Source organism: Etheostoma cragini, chromosome 5 (assembly GCF_013103735.1).
Source record: "Etheostoma cragini isolate CJK2018 chromosome 5, CSU_Ecrag_1.0, whole genome shotgun sequence".
In the NCBI taxonomy this organism is placed as follows: Eukaryota; Metazoa; Chordata; class Actinopteri; order Perciformes; family Percidae; genus Etheostoma; species Etheostoma cragini.
This window is the reverse complement of record NC_048411.1, coordinates 16967304-16988736: the sequence shown is the minus strand read 5'-3', so window position 1 is coordinate 16988736 and position 21433 is coordinate 16967304. Positions and strand designations below refer to the sequence as shown.

At 41.4% G+C, this 21433-nt stretch overlaps 2 protein-coding genes across 3 annotated transcripts; both read left to right on the top strand.

The window, feature by feature from the left end:
• Nucleotides 1–421: 421 nt before the first annotated feature.
• Nucleotides 422–2054, top strand: aplnra (apelin receptor a). Its single transcript, XM_034872079.1, has one exon. The coding sequence runs from the start codon at nt 618–620 to the stop codon at nt 1704–1706; it is 1089 nt and encodes a 362-aa protein (XP_034727970.1). The 5' UTR covers nt 422–617; the 3' UTR covers nt 1707–2054.
• Nucleotides 2055–13942: 11888 nt separating this feature from the next.
• On the top strand, nt 13943–15877 carry LOC117944889 (putative uncharacterized protein BRD3OS). 2 transcript variants are annotated; one of them, XM_034872116.1, is made up of 2 exons: nt 13943–14155; nt 14927–15877. In XM_034872116.1, the coding sequence occupies exon 2, from the start codon at nt 15086–15088 to the stop codon at nt 15389–15391; it is 306 nt and encodes a 101-aa protein (XP_034728007.1). In that variant the 5' UTR covers nt 13943–14155; nt 14927–15085; the 3' UTR covers nt 15392–15877. The 2 variants fall into 2 exon arrangements, with proteins under 2 accessions (XP_034728007.1, XP_034728006.1); XM_034872115.1 differs by having other exon boundaries at nt 13943–14371.
• The last annotated feature ends 5556 nt before the right edge of the window (nt 15878–21433 follow it).

Sequence of the window (21433 nt, the reverse complement as noted above, 5' to 3'; positions counted from 1 at the left end):
ACCAAACTATGTTGTAAGAAAAAAAATATAACTACATAAATTGAATTGAGTGATTAACTGCTTGATTGATTGACGTAAGCTACCTTGTAAAAGGCCAATCAGATGTAATTATTTCAACACGCCAGATTGGTATCGTGTCTGACAAATTCTTTACATTTGAGAAATTATTGAATTGAATCGGTTATTGCAGACTATTTCCCTTCTCCTGAAAATTGCTAAAAGACGGTTATTGATTTTGCATGGTGTGAAAACATTCGTAAAGAAGGTTTGAGCTGCCTGCTCGGAGCAGAGGGATGGGCCCCGCATGAAGAGGTGAGAGAGGAGGAGCGGGAGGGTTGAGAGATTTGGTGGGGGGGGGGGTTGTCCTGGGAGGGACCCAGGGGTGTGGAGGGCTGAGTTTAAAAAGGCAGACAGCGCCAACACTCACTCACTCTCTCATACAATCTGCCCTCTCATGCAACTCCCAGCAGCAGTCAGCTCAGCAGAACCTACAGCTCCTGTGATGCTCTCATTTGTTTTGCTTTAATTTACATCAGAAGCCTTGGAACTGTACAGAACTCTTTTTTTCTGAAAAAGGAAGGGATACTTTTTTTGTCAAAGATCTTCTCTACTGCAGCATGGACCCCACTACTGCGGAATATGTTGATAACTATGAATACTATGATGACAATGAGACTGCACAATGTGACTTCTCAGAGTGGGAACCCTCTTACTCTCTCATCCCGGTCCTCTACATGCTCATCTTCATCCTGGGCCTGTCAGGTAACGGCGTGGTCATCTTTACCGTCTGGAGATCCAAATCAAAACGTCGGGCTGCAGATGTCTACATAGGAAATCTGGCCATTGCTGACCTCACCTTTGTCATAACCCTGCCTCTGTGGGCTGTGTACACAGCTCTGGGCTACCACTGGCCCTTTGGGGTGGCTCTGTGCAAGATCAGCAGCTACGTTGTTCTGGTCAACATGTACGCCAGTGTTTTCTGCCTGACCTGCCTGAGCTTTGACCGCTACCTGGCCATTGTGCACTCACTGTCCAGCAGCAGGCTGCGCTCTCGGGGCACCATGCTGGCGTCTTTGGGTGCCATTTGGTTCCTGTCTGGCCTGCTGGCTGTGCCGACGTTGCTCTTCCGCACCACAGTGAACGACCAAAACAGCAACCGGACCACATGCGCCATGGACTTCAGCTTGGTGACCATGAACCAGAGGCACGAGTATCTCTGGATCGCTGGGCTCAGCCTGTCCTCCTCTGCCTTGGGGTTTCTCCTACCTTTCTTGGCCATGACCATATTCTACTGCTTCATCGGCTGCACCGTCACACGCCACTTCAACAACTTGCGCAAGGAGGACCAGAAGAAGAAGCGGCTGCTGAAGATCATCACCACACTGGTGGTGGTGTTTGCCATCTGCTGGACTCCATTCCACGTCCTAAAGAGCATGGACGCCCTCTCCTACCTGAACCTGGCTCCAAACTTCTGTGGCTTCCTGCGCTTCCTGCTGCTGGCTCACCCCTACGCTACCTGCCTGGCCTACGTCAACAGCTGCCTCAATCCCTTCTTGTATGCCTTCTTTGACCTGCGCTTTCGTTCCCAGTGTCTGTGCCTGCTCAACCTGAAGAAGGCTATGCATGGCCAGATGAGCTCAATGTCATCTACGCTCAGCGCCCAGACTCAGAAGTCAGAGATTCAGTCTCTTGCCACCAAGGTGTAGAGGCTAAAAGGAAGGATGGAGTGGGGCTGCGGGTTGGCCCCAGCTCCAACCAATGGAACACTAGTAATAAAGACTTCATGTGTCCATTGTTCAAAGCTGGTAAGCTGAGGTGATACATTTTCACTGCTCACAGTCATGAATTCCATCATATGTTCCTCCTATTCTACAGCGCGAGATGGGGATGCTCTGTATGTTGTGTGGACTTGAAGCCGGAGCCAGCTGGCTGAACTCTTGAGCGGCTTTGTTCCTCAAATTCTCAGAGGAAAAAAATAAGTCTATATTTTTGTTTTGTCCTGCTCTGCAAAAGTTCTAATTTCTATCACGAAAAGAGGGCAGAATTGTGAATTTAGAACACACACTGATGTTGGGAATTGTAAATCAATTTACACTGGATGAGATGTAAAGCTGTACAGTATTTTCATACCTTAGCATTTTCTTTTTTGTTTTAGAAGCACTTGTTTAAAAGATGTATAAGCAGGGAAATCAAACAGAGCAGTGTCCTCTTAAAAATTGGTTTATGAAGGTAGAAGTCTGCAGCAGGGAGGGCGGGGGCGCGTAACAGGAGAAAAGGTGTTGCGGCTTAATTATATAGTTTGTGGAGAGGAGACGTGGGGCAGACAGGCAGATGGCAGTTGACAAATGTTGTTGGGGAACAGGAACGGGGTGGGGTGGGGGGGGTGGGGTGGGGGGTGGGTCACAGTGTAGTCACAGCACTAAAAGGGGACAAAAGAACTCTGTAAATAAATGTTTCAATTTGATGTATATGTTTTATTTTTCAACATCACTGTAACTAACTACTGTATTAAAAATGTGTTTTATGAACCAGATCTCTTAGATTCATTGTGTGTGAGTGTGTGTGTGTGTGTGTGTGTGTGTGTGTGTCTCAAGAAAACCAACTGTACTATACTATACTTTTGCCAACACCTTTGAAAATGTTGTTTTAATGGTGAAGAGGAAAAAGTAAAGAAAACTAAATACTACATTTAAATTTTAGCAAAAAATGGTTCTTTTGAAACTTAAACTCCTGTAGTTTCACATCAGTTTCATTACACCCTCCTTTTATTTTAATGTAAACTACATCCAGAGGGTTAAAGCTTTGTTATGAATGCCTTGCATTTGGTTTACACCTTCAGACTAACAGATCTCTAATCTCTATTGATTCACAGCCAGTATCCAGACTGTAACTGGATAATGCAAAGTGGCCATCATCCTGAGAGTGTGTATTCGATACTCCGTTGAGACTTCAATTTGCTGTGGTACTTCAACTTTTTTATGTCACAGTCTTGTGGGTCACAAGTAAAGGGCGTTTGAATTTTACAGTATAGTTATTTATAACCAGCAGAATGAGGCACGATCCCAGTGTTTTTGAGTTATTTGTTTTTAACTTTATTTGAAAGTGCCTATGATTCATGTAATTCAATGTCACAAAAGGACTATCTATCCGTAGGAGGTAAAGCCAACCAAACCTCACATGTTCACTCAATAAGATGGTCATTACCAACAAGTGACTCTTCTGAAGCATCCTTTGGTTTGACAGTAATGAGCTCTGTTAGACATAATCACCGTTTAGAGATGGCGGGCGGCGGGGGGAAGTGGGGCTCTAATCCTGGCAGAAGTCGGGCCACAGAACAAGTCAATATTTGTTCCCGCTGACAAGTGATTGCAGTTAGAGCAGTGGAAGAGTGGGGGATGATGCGAGGAGGGCGCCTGACTTCAGATGCTCCAATACACAGAGTGGAGGACTTTGCTGAGAAAAAATAGTGAACAAGGTGAGGTAGTTGAGGGGAAAAATCCCAGCTATACGAGTTTGTCTTGCATCACACTTTAAAGTAACAACATGTGTGAGACGTCGAGAATGTGAAGCGGCATGATTCATCTTGTCTCTGTGTGTGAGAGATCATGTGTTACTTATTGTCCATCCTGGCGAAAGGCAGCAGATTTGACACCAGCAGAACTTGAAGCAGATCACAGGATGGTCCCTGTGATGGATGTGAGGCCTTTGGTGTGTTCAACACACGCAGACAGAAACAGGATTGCTTAAACACACAGTTATTCTTCATGTAGTCTAGTCAGATGCCATTTGGAAGGATTTATGAGTGGAAAACACATGACACAGGCTTTTACAACATCTTTATAAGGGCCATAACAAAATCACTCCTCCAGACTTCATCTGGTACATCTTTAAACATATGAGCTTGACACCATGACAGTGGAACTAGGGTGGAGTCGATCATGCATGCCCGACTGGCCAGACTTGTTGTTGTTATGGAGATGAGCTGGGCTGACAGCTTGTCTCATGGTGTTAGCCAGTCCGGCAAGTCCATTTTGGAATAACTCACCCCGAATACCAGCTGAGCAAAGCACTGGGGGGTGCACGTGGGACACCGCCAACACAAAAACAACAGTTGTGTAGTAAGCCTCCGTATGCTCATAAATGTTGTCAGTGTTCGTGTGTGGCCTGTGTGACCTGTTTGCGTGTATGGATGTTTGGGTGTGTGGGCTTTACAGTGCTCTCAAAGTATTTTCAGAGGGAGTTCCATCATGTTAACCCACTGGCCCCTTAAACTAATTTTGTTTTACTCATTAAGAGAGTAGAGCATGAAAACATGAATGCACTGGTTTTGCTTGTTCTGACCAACAGCTGCTGCACCAAAACATTTTTACATATTTTACAATATAATTGAATTGTTTTACAATGAAAAGAAACTCATTTAACTTTTTTAAACTATGACATTGTTTCCTTTATGTTGATTTTGTAGTGGCGGCCCACCATGGAAAAACTTGTGTTGGTGTAGTTTATCGTCAAAACGTACGCTTTCTTCCCAGTCAACCATTAAACGAATAGCTCCACCAAAAAGATGACAGCGGTTGACGTCACAGCGGTCACAAACGTTTAATTTTCAGTTCTGCAAGCTCATCGTCCTCATATCAATCCTCTGGAAACATTATACAACATTATATACTACAACTGATGGTGCTCACACAAAATATACAAAAATACACACCAACACAAATATATAACAAGCCACAACAAAGTAGAGAAAACACAGTTTATTGTGCATTTTGACCACTACTTTTAGCTGCTCCTTAATAAACATTTGTTGTTCAAGTGAGAACTTACAGCAGCAGGAGACAGTTTACACAGTGTCTATGTTAAAGGTAATAAAAGAACATGACAACAAGTGAAACGGTAATGTTTATGTGTTCTTTATAGCTTTTGGACAACAATGGGGCTCTAATGCCCAGAAGAATAAGTTATATCAGGCTTCAGCTTAACAGTCAACTATAGAATTTCACCAGACTAATTGCACTGGTAGCATAATCACTCTGCATCTCCAGTCTGAACGAAACACATTAAAGCAGCAGGCACAGGTGCCCGCTCTGAGTGTTGTCGCCAGTGTGAGCTGCCACACCCAAATGGGACATCTGAACCAAAACACAACTGCTCGCCTCTCAGATCTCCCTGCTGTTCCATCCCACCCAAGCAGCAACAAATGCACTCTGCAGTGTGTGTGTGTGTGTGTGTGTGTGATCATATGCACATGTAAACAGAGATCTGACACATTCCATAGGCTGTCAACGCTAAGCCCACTTTCTCATTCGTCCACCTGTTGCCAGACCATAACACACCCACCCACCCACACCCACAACACACACACACACCCAAACACACACACACACACACACACCCACACCCACCCACACGCACCCACACACACACACACACACACACACACACACACACACACACACACACACACAATCAGCTCCCGACTTTATAATCACTCCTAGGACAAACAGCACACACTCTGAGGAACACAAAAGACACAGTTAGGGAAAGTATCTATTCAAACAATACATCCATTAGTTGGTCTAACACAGAGCAAAGTGAGGGTGGAGGGATAAATGGGGTGAGAGTATTATCCACCCCAATCTAGTACATTAATACATTCATACCCCAACCCCAAACCCTTTGTCTGAAAGATCAAAAGGACCTTTGGGTGTCCCTCTCCCTGCCTGTTTGTCTTACCTGTGAATCTGGAGCACAAAAGGGTCTACTAGGAGAAATCCCAGGAAAGAAGACTTTGAGGTGGAGAGGGTGTTAGGGTGTGTTGCATCTGTTCCTCTGTGTGTGTGTGTGTGTGTGTGTGTGTGTGACTTTTTTCAGTCAGCTTTAGACTCCAAGCAATGAGGGTCATCTTAGTGTATTTCTCATATTTATGTAGTCAGCACTGTCAGTCAGTACTGTCATAACCCCCCAAAAAAACCTCAGTCTTCAGTCAGCTGACTCTATGCCTAGGTATTTAGTTATCAGCATCAATATGATAGTGTTCAAATGCAAACTCCCTTAACAAATCCCGCTTTCTTAGAACAAGCAGGAACATAAGTGAACAGGTAGGATTTTGAATGAGTAACCGCATTTTAAGCTCCAGATTGACAGCTTTGTGCAAGAAACTGCCCAGAGGATTAGGGCTCAAACTGTACTGTTGATAACATAAAGTGTCTGAGACGGTTGTGGTCTGAGTATGAGCCCAGCACCTGTCTCTGATCCACTAAAACAAGTGAGCTCAGTCGGACGCAGAAACTGGGAAAGTAGCAGTTTCCCTTTGTCAAAGTTGACCTTCATCCCCCAATACCTTCCCACGAATGCCGTGCTTCAATGCTTGCTTACATTTGTTAGCACTTCTTTTTTTCAGTCTACTGTCTCCACTCCAAAATCCTGGCAAGCTTTTAATACAAATCCATTTCCTGTAATGAATTGATGTAATGAAGGAAAACTGTATTGTACATGTGTGAGTTACAGCTGATAATGGGGTGATTCCTTAATTAATTAATCAATAGAAAGGTTTTTTTTTTTTTTACATATGCTGAATATATTATACATATATTCAACTTATCAACAGATACACAATACACTGAGATACTAGAACACATCCCAGAGCCAAAAAACACAGAGGAAAGCTAGAAGGAAGGCAGACAAAACAACACATCCAAAAACAGACACACACAGAGACAGACACAAGACAAGGGACCAATCACGTGCACAGATTGAGGTCAAGGTAGCACAAGGCTAATCTGCAACAAAATTAATATAATCAATATTCAGAAAAAAATACTAACATTTGGAAGGTACCAGCCTCTCGATATGAATATTTGCCTGTTTCCATAGTCTTCTACAGTATAAGAGTAAGTTGAATGTCTTTGGGTTTTGGACTGTTGTTTTGGACAAAATACTTCATCTTGGACTCTGGGGAACTGTGATAAACATCATTCACTATTTTCCCTGAAGAAAACTATTGATCAAAACACAATCTGCAGAATAATCAATGCTGAAAGTAAAAATATATATATTATTTAAATAAGATATTTCATATAGAAATGAAGTGGCGTTAACAAGTCTCATAAAATGGATGTGTTTAGTTTCAGTTCCAAAACTTGTACTTTTTGGTTTTCCATCTTTGCACACAGCTAATCTTGTGATACTTTTGTAGTTTGGGCTCCTGAATGTGAATTAAAAAAAGTAAAATGCATTCACAGCAACATTTCTACTCATATCCCTTCCCCTTTTGCTTAACCTGTGCTGATTGGGATCAAATGGCATACCACAGCGTTTGTAAACCAAGCCAAATTACCGCAAATCTTATCGATAAGGTCTCACAAACAACAGGGTATTACATGTCTAATCATGCCTCACAAAAGTGGCCACTTGAGTATCCAATACACACCGACTCCGCAGTCTCCCTCCTTGACTTCTCCCCTGTATGATGGCTGTAAATTGCTACCACGTCTGCTCAAGAATCACTATTGAAAACAGCTTGTCTCAGTAATCTGTCTAGTTTAACCTGGAAGTGGCCTCCCACTGTAATTGTCCAGACCTTGAGAACAACAGCCTAAAAAAACACAGCATTTACATGAGATCAGTGTTTTCATGGTAATGTTGTTATCTTTTGGCACATTTTGAGGAGGTGATTAGGCACTCAGGGCTTTCAAATGGCTCTCCCCCAACGTCGTATCCCTGTCATTGTTATTCACTGTTGTTCAGGGTCATGTCCACTCCAACCATTACGGCACTAACTAGATCGGATTCGGATTCGGTGGCTATAAGAAGATTTTAGTCGGCTGAGAAAATATATAAGAGGATAAACAGTACACTGTAACGACTGGGGGTAAACTTCTAACATATGTGGCACATATGTGGCCATTGAAGTCGTGTCACAATTATCTGTGTGTATGTGTGTGTGTGTGTGTGTGTGTGTGTGTGTGTGTGTGTGTGTGTGTGTGTGTGTGTTATTGTTGTCTATCTATCTATCTATCTATCTATCTATCTATCTATCTATCTATGAAAACCATGAACCGGCTGCATGGTGCATAGTAATGAGCCCTGCTGCTGGTGGATATCGTTAGGCTAGAGATGCTGCTTCCGAGAACAGCATGGCTTGGCTAGACCTGAATGTGCTGGGCTCTCGTCCCCTCCGGATATGGTCGCTCAGGGCCCATCATCCCTTAGACACAAAGATCCTCTTTACATCCTTCTCTATCCCTTCCATTGTGAAGAGCCTGTCTCGAGCCACAGGACTCCTGTGCCCGCTTCAGGGCTAAATGCATCTCCTATTACTGGCTGGTCCCAGTGCCAGTTCAGCTGCTGGAAGCACTCAGGTGCTCCGGTCTCCACTAGTAAATATCAGAGCTTAACGACGGGTTCAGAACACCTTTCTTACACCTATACCCTTCATAAACCAGAAGCAAGCACTATACTTGTTGATGTGTATTTGAACACTTTAACCCTTTTATCCCTCATTTGAAGCTAGAAAATTAGCGGGAAATAAGTGGACGGATTTCAAAACATGTAAAAGTTAAGTTGGTCCTTATTGCATGTTCACCTGAAATTCCTTCAATACCAGGGACTGTTTAGAATCAGCATCATGGTGACAAAATATTCAATTATTTAAAGAAAAAGTAACGTAAAGTAATTTCAAATAAATGTAAATCTTCAATCTTATTAGGCAGTCACATCAACATCAAAATGAAGTAAAATGATTTTTCACACTTTGCATAACCCCCCACCTCATCTCATCTACATCATAGTTTTACACATCTTCTTTCCTGGGGGCTGATCTGTAGTCCTAGCAGCAGTCCTCTACCGTGGCCACTGAGGGGCAGCAGCAGACTGCAGAAATGGGTAAGGGCAGAGGTTACTTCACCTTACAGCTGGTGTCTAACTTTTAATCAGTGACTTCATGGATCAGGCACTGTCCATTGATTGTCCCGTCACAATTTCTGTGACGTCCCGAGTTCCTCTTCTGAAAAAGAGGAAAATGAAATCATGAAATTAAGGGAAACACAACACACAATGTTATTTGTGTTTCCTAGTTCTATAAACATGTGCTGTGTCATAATGAAATGGAACATGGTTACATGACATATATTTATGTTTTGTATTTAGTCTTTTAAGGAATTTTCTTTAACAAATTATCTTTGACAATAACAAAAAGGAGTTCCCCATTTTGAACTACCGTACATTTACAATTTTGCAGATTTAACAGCATCATAAATGATCAGTCTGGTGAGTCAGTAAGCCCTGTACAGTCCTGTTCTAAAAATAAATAAATATCAGTAACATGTTTTCATAAATATAAAAATATTTTGCTTTGAATAATAATTTGTGTTTAAGATAATCTTTTTCCATAAAAAATTAAATTAACTGCTTGAAAGTTCTTAAAGGGACAGTTCACCACACACATATTTTCCTCTTACCTATATTGCTATTGGTGGATGGGTCTAGCAGACACAATATATTCACCCAGTTCTTGGCCTATTTGTTTTTTTTTACATTACAGAACAAAGGGAACTACGTCACGTTCTCTGTCATGTGCTTAACCAGAAGTCAAATAACATAACAAATGCAGTGATTTTTACCTACCCAATACCTTTTTCTAAACTTAAGATGCACACCAAAATGCAACTGTTTCACAACATTAACGTTGAGTTCAAAACCTCACACCGCTATGTTCTCTGGTTTAGTTATGAGGATGGAAAACATGCACGTGGGTCATAAGTCCTGCCACCTCTAATTTCTGTTAATTTATGTAATGCTACTGTGGGTCACATTAGAGGAAAGGAATAAACAACCTACATGGTGGCATGGTTTGGAGGACTTGTTTGGTTTTGAGGTGTGTTTTCTGTCAGAGGTGTAACTTAATCAGCAGTGATGTGTATATAAACCCCACCATATTAAAAAAGCAATGCGGAAACCAACTCTGAATGGTCAAGTCAACAAGAAGAACTTGAAACCCAGTCATCAATAACAGTGTCTGCTTCATGAAACCCAAGAAGAAAAATAGGGATTAAAAATCCATACAACAGAAGAAGAACTGTGCTCAGTGTGTGTGTTCGACCTTCAGTCTGAGGTCCAGAATTGATCCAGAATCAGTTCTCAGTGAGTCCCTGCAGAAGAAAGCACCAGCTGGTGATGAAGCTGGTGATGACAGCAGTGTCCATCCCTGCCCACTGCCAACCGCCATTACACAGCGACCAATCACAGCAATCAACCGAGACTCCAAGAAGCTCCGTCTGCTGGCAGTGGCGAGACGTAGCACAACCTCGAGACAAGACCAGATCCAGAGACTCTACAGACACAGAGAAGAGGGGGGGTGATAATGTCCATATGATAAAATACTATAAAACTCATCCCTAATAATAATAGTAATCATAATAACAACAGAGCGGTGAAATGTTAGCAGTTACTTCAGTCTGCTCCATTTTCAGTTCAAGAAACAAGAGAAACCACAGAGGTAGAAAACATTTGCTTCTCTGATAATAAAACTTTGACTCCCAGCTAATCACAGAGCTTCACATTAACGGTGAGCTGAAGATAACACCTCTGAGAATACTGACTTATTCTTTAAAATAATACACTTTCTGATTCTGAATCAGTTTTTCAGTTAATTTAATGTCATTCTCAACAACAGCAGCCGAGGCTCATGGGAAATGTAGTATTTAGAGACAGACAAAAACACCAAAACATAACACAAAACAAAACAAAATGTAAGAAAGACAGACAGAAAGACAGACAGCTACTGACTGCTGTACGTTGTGATGCAGAGTCTGAGTTTGAATCCTCTCTCTGTTCGACTGCAGTTCATGATTTCTGGTTGGCTGCAGCCCAGCTCCACGTAGCCCCGCCCCCGACCACCACCTACATTACAACCAAAACACTGCAGACAGCCTCCTAATACACAGACACACACACACACACACAGTGTCTTAATCTGATCCATTTGTAGCATTTCAAGGAACAACAGCAACCTGTACGAGCAACACAGCAAACACACTTTTTATAGACTACGTAATCTTCTTTTAAATTCAATTATGAAGACATTGCACATAGATACATGTCAGAACTTCTGTTTTATCCCCAAAAAGCTATGTTGGAGGACTTGATGCTTTGCGAAGTTATGAAATAGTTCATGTGAAGCAGAGTGACCCCTTAAAGTGTCATACGGGTCTGTAAAGGTCAGAGGTCAGTGCCTAAAGCTCTGTTAGCATCTCATGCTAACACTGCATCACATTAACATTTAGAATGCAGGTCAGTCATTAAAAATAAACACCCTGAAACAACAGTCAGACAGTAACAGTCAGACAGCAGAGCAGTCTCTCTATTCAAATACATTTGAACAATATTATTATTGATCATTGATATGTAGCTGTAGCTGTAGCTGTATCACCAGCTGTCAGACATCAAATAACTGTCAATCAAACATCCCATCATCAACATCCTAGAAATAGTAAATAACACTTAATAACGAGTCAATCAATTGATTAGCTGATGTAGAGATTATCATTATAGTAACCGAGTCAACATTTCTGACATTTCATAGATGACATCAGGAAATTTAAACACACAGATATCAAAAGTAAATATATTGAGGAGTATGAGTGAAGTATGAATGTACCTGTCTTACCTTGCAGACAGTGGAGAGACAGAGCAGTGAGATAGCAGAGCAGCAGCTGAGAGAACGACATGATGAGACAGATTGAAGACCAACGGCCCGCTCTCTGTCCTCAACCTAAACACTGCCGTCTGATTGGTGGAGCCTGCAGGGTTGCTTTGCCCTTCCACCACAAAACTCAGTCCGTGTGCCTACATGCAACATACTAGGGGTGTGCCATATCATGTTGTTTCGGGATTTCTAATATCTTACAAAAAAATGTAAGTAGTGCAAGATGACTGTAACACCAAAAGTGGGCAATTAAACAAACTAATTAAACCTTTCGCAGGAGCATCAGGTATTTATATGTCAGCATAAATGTAACCTCCAGATATTCGGTAAAACTAAACAAAATTGATCACAAACAGTTGTATGATATATTCCTCAGTATGTTGTCATATTGTAAACAATATTGTAATTGCATAAACAAAATTAACCCTGAAATATCCTCACATATACACTACCGGTCAAAAGTTTGGGGTCACTCACAAAATTCCATTGGACTCCAATATAGACATTATAAATAACCCCATCAATCGTTTAAGTCCATTGAGATCAGTTGCCTTGTTTTTTTCAACCAGGGCAGCAGTTTCCAGATTACATTAGCCTATGTGCTTACATAATTGCAAAAGGGTTGTTTAATGTTTTCTTAGTTAGTTTTTTTAAATAATATCAGATTAGTAATCAAAATGTGCCTTTGGAACATTGGATGAATGGTTGCTGATAATGGGAAATGTAGATATTGCATTAAAGATCAGCCCCCCACCCAGATCAGCTGGTATCCTGTCTATAATTGAGTGAAATGGTAATGGAAAGTGACCCCAAACTTTTGACCGGTAGTGTCTATATGCTTCATATATATATATATATATATACGCACATATATCAATCACAATCATGCCCAGGATGCAGCGAAGTTGAACTTGCAAAATAGACAGCAGAGATAGAGGAAGGGGAGAAGAATGCTGTCTGAAATACGTGGCCAATGGTACACTTGTATGTTATACCAACTAGAGCTGCAAAGACTAGGCGATAAACCGATCAATCAATTTATAGAAAATAACCCCATCAATCGTTTAAGTCGTTTTTTAAAGCCAAACATTTTCTGTCTTCCTCTTAAATGTTGGAATTTGATGTTTTTTTAGTTTTTTTTACAGATGATAATAAAGCGGATGGCAGTAACTCGGTCCGTAGTGAGTTGGGTTGGGAACCGGAGGGTCGCTGAATCAGGACTCCATACGGACCGAAGTATGGAGTGTGGAGTTCACTTCCTGGGCACTGCCAGGTGTTCTTGAGCAAGGCACTGTACCCCAACCCACCGCTCAGGACTCTGATCCAGTCCCGGCAGCCCACTCACTCTGACATCTCGCCATTTGTGCATGATTAGGTCCTGATCACGTGTGTGTGTGTGTGTGTGTGTGTGTGTGTGTGTGTGTGTGTGTGTGTGTGTGTGTGTGTGTGTGTGGATTTCAGGTCTGTGTGTCTGTAGTGTATTCTAACAAAAATAGAGTGCAAATTGTAATTTCCCCACTGGGGATCAATAAACATTATTATCATCATAAAATGAATAGCTTTGGACAGTTGGTCAGATAAAACATACTGGTAACACTTCCAACCATCACTAGTAAATGGTAAATTGGAAATTAAATAAACTTAACTTAATATGTAGGCCTAGGCTAATTTACTAACAAACAATGAGAAAAATGTAAAATGTGTACTAAATTAGTAAATTACTAATTATTATCCATCCATCCATCTTTGACCGCTTATCCGGTATCGGGTCGCGGGGGCAGCAGCTCCAGTAGGGGACCCCAAACTTCCCTTTCCCGAGCCACATCAACCAGCTCCGACTAGGGGATCCCGAGGCGTTCCCAGGCCAGGTTGGAGATATAATCTCGCCACCTAGTCCTGGGTCTTCCCCGAGGCCTCCTCCCAGCTGGACGTGCCTGGAACACCTCCCTAGGGAGGCGCCCAGATTAATTACTAATAATTAATACTAATTATTAGTAATGCTACAATTCATGGTTAATTAAATTCTGAGAAATAACACAGCAGGGCATGTTTTACTATTCACTCACTATTCTGACATTATATGGACAAAACAATTATTCGAATTTAAATTGAACAGATTAATCGTTGATGTAAACACATTGTAATTTTGAGTTATCTCACTCCAGAGGATGGCAGTAGTGCAACACTGAGGAAGCAAGTGGCCTTAAAAGCTAAAGAAGAAGAAGAGGAGGAACCTTCGTTGCTGTGTTGTGTTCTTATCCGGACTTGGTTTGCAGACACACCGTTGCTATTGGATGCACTGACAGCAGCTTCTCCGCAGCAGCAGGATGCTAATTATTCCATCAGCAGCTAAACTGTCATAAACAGAGAAGAAAAGATATAAAACGTCACATTTTATCTTCTAATGGTATCACACTCTGACGTATTGACGTCCTAAGGGCCGTAAACGTAAGCTACGAGTTTATCTCGGAAGCAGCAGGACGAAGTGTAACGTTAAGCCTTTAAACTAAGCGGCTAACTATCGTTAGCTCGTGTGTGTGTGTGTGGGTGTGTGTGTCTGTGAGCGGAGATTCTCAGGTAGTTTAACGGCAAACCGAGAGTTTAACGATATGGTGATTGTACGGGAACCGACAGGGACACGGGGATGACCCAGCTGGTACTGATGTGAGTCTGTTTGCGTTTATACAGTAGCACTGAGTTTAACCAGCTCACCTGAAGGTCACACCAGCTTCGCTTCACTTCAACATCAGATTCATCCTTTAGACTAAATAACAATAACAACTGATATATTACTTTTTTTATACATAAAATCATCCTGTATATATTACGTACAATAATATATTTGATATTCGGTTTGTTATACTGCTGTACTATATTACACAATATTAGTATTATTACTACATTGCACCGTATACATCTTATATCCCATAATATAGTCCTCCATTTTCTTTGTGTACAATTAACCTTCATGTTTATATGGTGTCAACTTGGTTCATTCTGTCTTTGAAAGTAAATTAAAAAGCAATTACAAAAATAAAAGTTTCAAAGTACCAGTCAAAAGTTTGGGGAAAGCGTGTCCAAACCTTTGACTGGTACTGTAAGTACTGCAGTAAAGATGCTACTAAAGTAAAAGTCAACTATGTGAGTATGATCAAGAACATTGTGGATCCAGTTTAAACTCACAGATCACCGGGTTTTGACCTGTTTTTTTTCCCTCAGGTTCTCCTGAAGAATCAGACAAGCAACTGGACTCCTCAGGTGTTTGATCATGACTGAGAAAGACTTTGGCCTTAGCCGGGTCAGACCGGGCCAGGCCATCCTGCTTCTGGACAGTTCTCTCCTCACCCTGCTGGTCTATGGAGCGCTGAAACCTCCAACATGTCTGACTGTTATCCAGTTGCCGTAGAGGGGCAGAGGGCTGCAGAGGACCCTCCTGGTCCTGGCCGTCCCCCCTTGGCAGAGAAGGCCCTGTCGGAAGCATTTGCTCGGTTGAGGTACCGGGACACATCCCTGCTGATCTGGCAGCAGCAGCAGCAGGACCTGCAGGCAGCCCCTCCCTCCACCTACCTGAACCGCAGCCAGTCGGCCTGGTACAGCAGCTTTGGAAACCAGGCCGTGTTGGTCCGGGACAAGAAGAACCTGGAGGGCACAGAAGGACGATCCAGGATCTGCAGTGTCATGTAGACTGGAGCCAGAAACCTCAACAGACTGGTTTGATTTAAAAACAGAGACTTATAAACCGAGACTTAGTCTGTAATTCACACCAAACTCCATGTATTTTTTTAGTGGGTTTAAACCTGATTTTAAAGGCTGGTGCTGCTCCATTTCATCCGTTTGTGCCCCTTCAAAGATGCAGCCATGTCTGCTTGTTTTACATGACTTTTGTGAGCAGTTTAACTTAAAGTGGTTTTTACCCTCAAATTAACCTTAAATGCTTTCTGAATCGGTTTCATTCCCCCGTTAAGCTTATTATCTTGCAGCGTCTTGGAGTGTCGGAAACAACCGGCCTTGTGGAAATGGTAGGCTCTATAAAGGGATCTAGACTCAAACTGTGTGTGACGTAAACAGTGATGTTACATGTTACAGTATGACTACATATTCTGGTTTAACTGCAACAAATGATTTTATTCTTGTAGATATGGTTTTACATGCTGCATCCAAGACACACTCTTACACAAGTATTTTGTATTTCTAAATAGGGTTTTTCCTTCTTCATTGTCAAAAAAATCCCATCCACACAAGCACTGTATTAAAAAAAAATCAAGAGCATGCCAAACAGACAGTCATCGATATAACCCTAAAGCCATGTTGGTCGATCAGAAGCTTGAAGAAAAGCCATTACCGGACAGCTACCTGGCTCAAATGGCACATTGATTGCTCCGTAGCGCATTCAGACCATGGATGTATTACAAAAACCTGGAGGCAGCAATAGACGGAGCCCTGTTCACTCCTATGAGAGCAGCTCGGTTTCTAAGCTTCCAGGTTTACTTTCGTTATATGTGATCACTGACCATGCGCAGTATTGTTTGTCTCGCTTGCCCAGCCCGCGGCTTTGCTTTGAGGGGACGTCACAGGTTTTCAAATCGCTTTCCTCCTCATACATGAAAATCTTTCAGTTTGCAGTTGGAGGTGTCCTGGTAGCAGGTTTACACACGTCTCTACTACATTGGTGGTCTATGATTAAAATCCTTTCTGGGTCAAAGATGGATTTTTTTAGTGCAATCCAGTGGCCACAGGACAAAATCAGGCCTGATTGGGACGCCTCTGTTCCTCAATGTAGTGAAAGAGTACCTTGGCAATTATGTGTAAACACAGAAACAGTCATGGTAGCAGATAGAACCAGCACTATTTTGGATTCGCTATTGCAAAAAATCTCGCCTCATTCTCTAAAGGAAATACCATCGCACACGTTACAAGACAAAAACTCAGTTTTTTTTCTGTCTGCACGTCAACACTTAAAACAAGAGTTTCTGAACATCTTCACTCTGAAAGGAGTTTTAATAAAGATCCGTTTTCAGTTAACTGAAACGCAGTTTGTGTGGACAAAAGATCAAAACGCAGAAAAAAATTATTTTAAGAGACCTACTTTTGAAGTAGGCCTTAGTCTTAAGTATTGGCTCTCAAGTCCAGAGTCATGATAAACGGTCCGAGTCGAGCCCTGCGTTTGTGTTGCTTTTTGTAAGCTGCTGTAGCAGCTGGGCCGCAGTGGGCTGGTGGCCAGTGGCGGCGCTAGTTCTAACCTGTGAAACGGCAGCAACAGGAGGTCAGTGAACAGCTGCAGTTCGGACGTCTGTTTACATTTAAAACAAATAAAAGCATCGGAAATCAAAAGAAGTTCAATTAAGTTCAAGACGTAAGCATAATTTTACACCGTAAATAAATGTCACACCAGTGATGTTATATTACTTTAAACAAAGATCCACCACAAGTCATGTTGTTTTAGTCTTAAATACACTTTCCAACTGTGGATTTATGTTTATTACAGATTGTAGTGACCAATTTTCAAGTTATCAAGCATCCACAGAAACGTCCTGTAGTATAATCCACCTCTTCACTGAATGATCATTGTAGAAATATCCAAAACACATTGCTTCTTTTTCACAGCACTCCATGTCGTGTGACGACCTGCTGCAACACTTCACCTCAGTGTTAAAGCAGGACATCCCGTGTATTAAGCATTAAGATTCTCCTTCAGTAGTCTCGCTGTGCCAGATCCTCCTGCACAGCGCTGCACGGGAGAATCTGGCTCGTCCACATAGCATTCCTTGATGGGAGAAAAGGAGGAATTTTTTGGTGGCAAAGTAGCAATCCCGGAAGTGGAATGTTGTGGATATAGACTGACACCTTCCCAAAAGTAAGTTCATTACTTTTTCAACAAATTAAAATGTTTACATTTCTGATATTTTTAGCGCAGCTCTAAAGATGGTAATGCCACTTTGAGCTTAAACATCTCAACAACAATTGGATGGATTGTGATGATCATCATTAATGTTCCCTTCAGGGTGAATTGTAACTTTTGTGATCCTCTGACTTTTCATCTAGCACCATCATTAGGTCAACATTTTAAGGTGTCTTATACCTTGGATTAGGACCAATTACCTGTAGAATTTATATAATTAACCTTAGCTGTACAGGGTATTAATAATTAGTTAATATTAGCATCCTAACATGTCACACTAACATAGTGAACATTAAGCTCTTCTCATTCTTTTACTTTGTGCCTCTTTGTCTCCTCCTTCCTCCTGTCCGTGACCTGGAAATTGATCTCAACGCTCCATCTTACAGGATGTCTCAACTCTTAAAATGCAGCTCAAGGAATGATGAGGCTTGCCGAAGGAACTATGATAATAAAAAAATAAAATAATGTATCCTTTATTAGTCCCACTAGGGAAAATTACAATTTGGATGCACAGGTGTATCCTTTGCGTTACATGTCATATTCCGTTGACGTTGCCTTAAAATGAACAATGTCTCATTTGGTCAAATGCTTGTTGCCTGGCACGGTGTCCTTACATCTTACAACAGGGGGAGCTACTACCCTTTTTCCACTGGACAAAAAAACCCAACACCATTCACATCATTGACCGAACAGAAATGACTCAGTAGTCACAGCAGCTCCAGCTCCATGATATGACATCCAGGTGGACACACTAATTTTGTTTCCCTTTTCTGGTGTAACCACCTATGTTAACTTGTGTCATCATGGCCACAAATTCCGTCCGCCCCCTCCCAAGCAGTGCTCAAACATGGTTCCAAACTGGTCGACGGAGTTTAAAAGAGACGCAATAGGTGACAAAAATAAAAATGAAGTAACATTGTCACTGGCTTCCATTCTTCCTACTGCTCACCAACCCTGTTTTCCGGCACATTCCGGATGTCAAACATGACACCAACACAAAAAACAGAAAGTCGTACTCTACTGGCAATGAGAAAAGATTATCTCCTATTTAATGGGTTTACCCATTTTTTTTATAAAAATTTGCATATCCACACTTATTTGGTGGAAATGGGGTATTCGACACATGAAAGTGACGCAAGGAAAACAAAGATGCAAAATAAGGTATTGTTATGAATCTGTTGTCTATTCTTTTCTTACTCGGCTAACACCTCAGGTGGGAAAAACTAGGAGGCAAGAAAAGGAATCAAGGATGTACACGCTAAGAAATGAGAAGAGGGAATAGTAAACCTTGTATGTGCTAAACATTAACATGTTAGCATTTAGTTCAAAACACTGCTGTGTCTCAGTACAGCCCCACAGACATGACTAGACTGTTGTCAGAAATGTTCACAGGTGTGTTTTTATGACAACGTGGGGACTTGCCTCCAACCAGGGGACAATTGTCAGGGCCCCATTAGGTAATCCACAAAATTTTAGGGTTAAGACAATAAGTCTCCAGAGAAAAATATCTTGTGGTTTGTAAATGAGAGTCGAGTCAGCGGCTCAGTTTATGTGTTTATTTATGAAAACAAAGGAACTCAGAAAATAAGGATCCCATATCAGTAATTACATCAAATAATTCACTTGTTGGTTTTCGTCAGTTCGTCCTCTCCCTCTCTCTGTCTCTCTACTCTATCGAGTGGAGATCGATCTAAACCCCAGACAGCTACTATACAGCTACTATACAGTGCTCAAACATACGGAAGAAAGAACGTACGGCCGGAGTGCATGCAAATACATAAAATCACTTTTTTCCTTTTTCTTATTAAAATACAAAAATTAACTATTAGCATCAAAGCTCGACCATCAACTAAAAACAGAGGAAGGTTACTGTGGCAACGAGCTGTCTCACTGTCTGTCTGTCTGTCTGTCTGTCACAAAGAGAGATGTGTGCATTTATCATTAATTATTGATTGGTCTTTAAAATGTCCAAAATAAAACAAGATGTCTTTTTTTTTTTAAGTTTCCTCAACCTGATTTTTTCAGTCCAACACCAAAAAGCACAAATGACTAATAACATAACTAAACCATCTCCATGACAACTGAGCAACTTCCCCCCCAATGAAGGCCGTGAAAATTTGGTTAAGAGCTTCAAAAACTAGATTTGTTTGTCTGACTAACATTAAGTTTGACATGAAACAGAAAATCGTTGAAGCTAAAGTTTGAAAATGAAATCCATCAGAATTGTCAGTTTAATTCCTTTCTAAACAAGTAATCAATCAGTTGTCTCAACTTCAAGTTCTCTGTCCGGTTGTAAAGCTGCTAAACTTGAACAGATCGTTAACCAATAAGTAATAAGTATTCAATATCTTTAACCATGAAATCAATACAAATAAGATGCTTTTAGTTTACAGACAAGTGAGGCTTGACTAATCACAGAGGAGGCTGAACACAGTCCGAGAAACAAAAAAAAAAGTCTCATCACTCAACACAGGCTGCACCTCAATGTCTGAAAAACCTCCTGCATATCCAGACTCGAAGACTCAAAGACTCGACAGGTGTGGACGTACAACGTCCTGGTTTGGATCTATGACAAGTCAGGTTTGAGGTTCCCAGCACATCTCTGCTAATTCATGTGTATGCCGAGGTCAAAAGTCAAATACGAGGAAAACATCAACAGGAGCCGTTTGTTTTTAACCAACAGCAAGAAAGCAACAGACTAGAGACAGACAGACAGACATACGGACGAGCTGTGTGTCTGAGAGCAGAACTCAAATGATTTAATCTGATTGGTTCAACCTGATTGATTGATTGATCTGATCAGCAGCACTGCAGTGAAACCAAATTGACACATAAACACGGTGGTTAAAGACGAAAAACAAAGTGCCCCCCCCCAACTACGTTGACTTTCCTGTTCGGTCTCAGGTGTCCAACATCACAGCCTTTAACCGACCAATCGGAGCAGAGCATGGAGTTTGGGACTTGTGTTGAAGTTTGTTTTAGCGTATATTGAGTTTCCCCTTTAACTCAACCTGACCCCCTGGAGACCCAAAATACTCCGGTAACAGAAAACACTAGAACACCGACGTGATGTGCCACAAACCCAGATATCCCGGGTCAAAGGTCAAGGCCTAGAACAACCACTCTGACATCTGCCAGAGTGCCGACAGGCGTCGGCTGCATCCCAAATGTAAGGAAGCTTCCTGCGGCTCAACTCCAACAAACCAAGGTGAAGGAGAGGTTGAGATTCTTCATTTCATTTTACTGACGGGGCTGCTGCAGTCAATCAGAACAACTTCACTTAAAAGACTCAAAACTGAAGTAAAACGTGTGATAAAACAATTAGTTTGTAAACCGGTTTACACTAAATACAATGTTGATACTTATAATTCACAAAGTGAAATCATGAAATAATCTACAGATTAAAAACTTTACTTAACATTGACAAATAAAAATATTTGTATTGTCTGATCAGAGAATGTGATATCTGCCTTCATGACTTTGTTTTTATTTTAGGACATTTAAAAAAGTAAATACTCATAAAAAAATAACCAATAATAAATAAGCCGTTTTTCTCTCAATTTGTAAAACACATTGTATTTATTTTACACCCTTGCAACTTCTTTTGGGTACCTCTATTTTTTCCAAGCAGATTTTTTTTTTCTTATACTAATTTTGTTGAAGTTTGAAAATCGCTAAAATAATAAAACGTTAAAAACAAGACATTTTTAACTCAGATGTAAAACTCACGTTTGATCAGGACTCTTCCTTACATTTGGTGAAGTCCAAGTCTACAAGGGAGCATCCGTGGGGTGGGGGCTGTTACAGTATGAGTGGTTTTCTTTTGG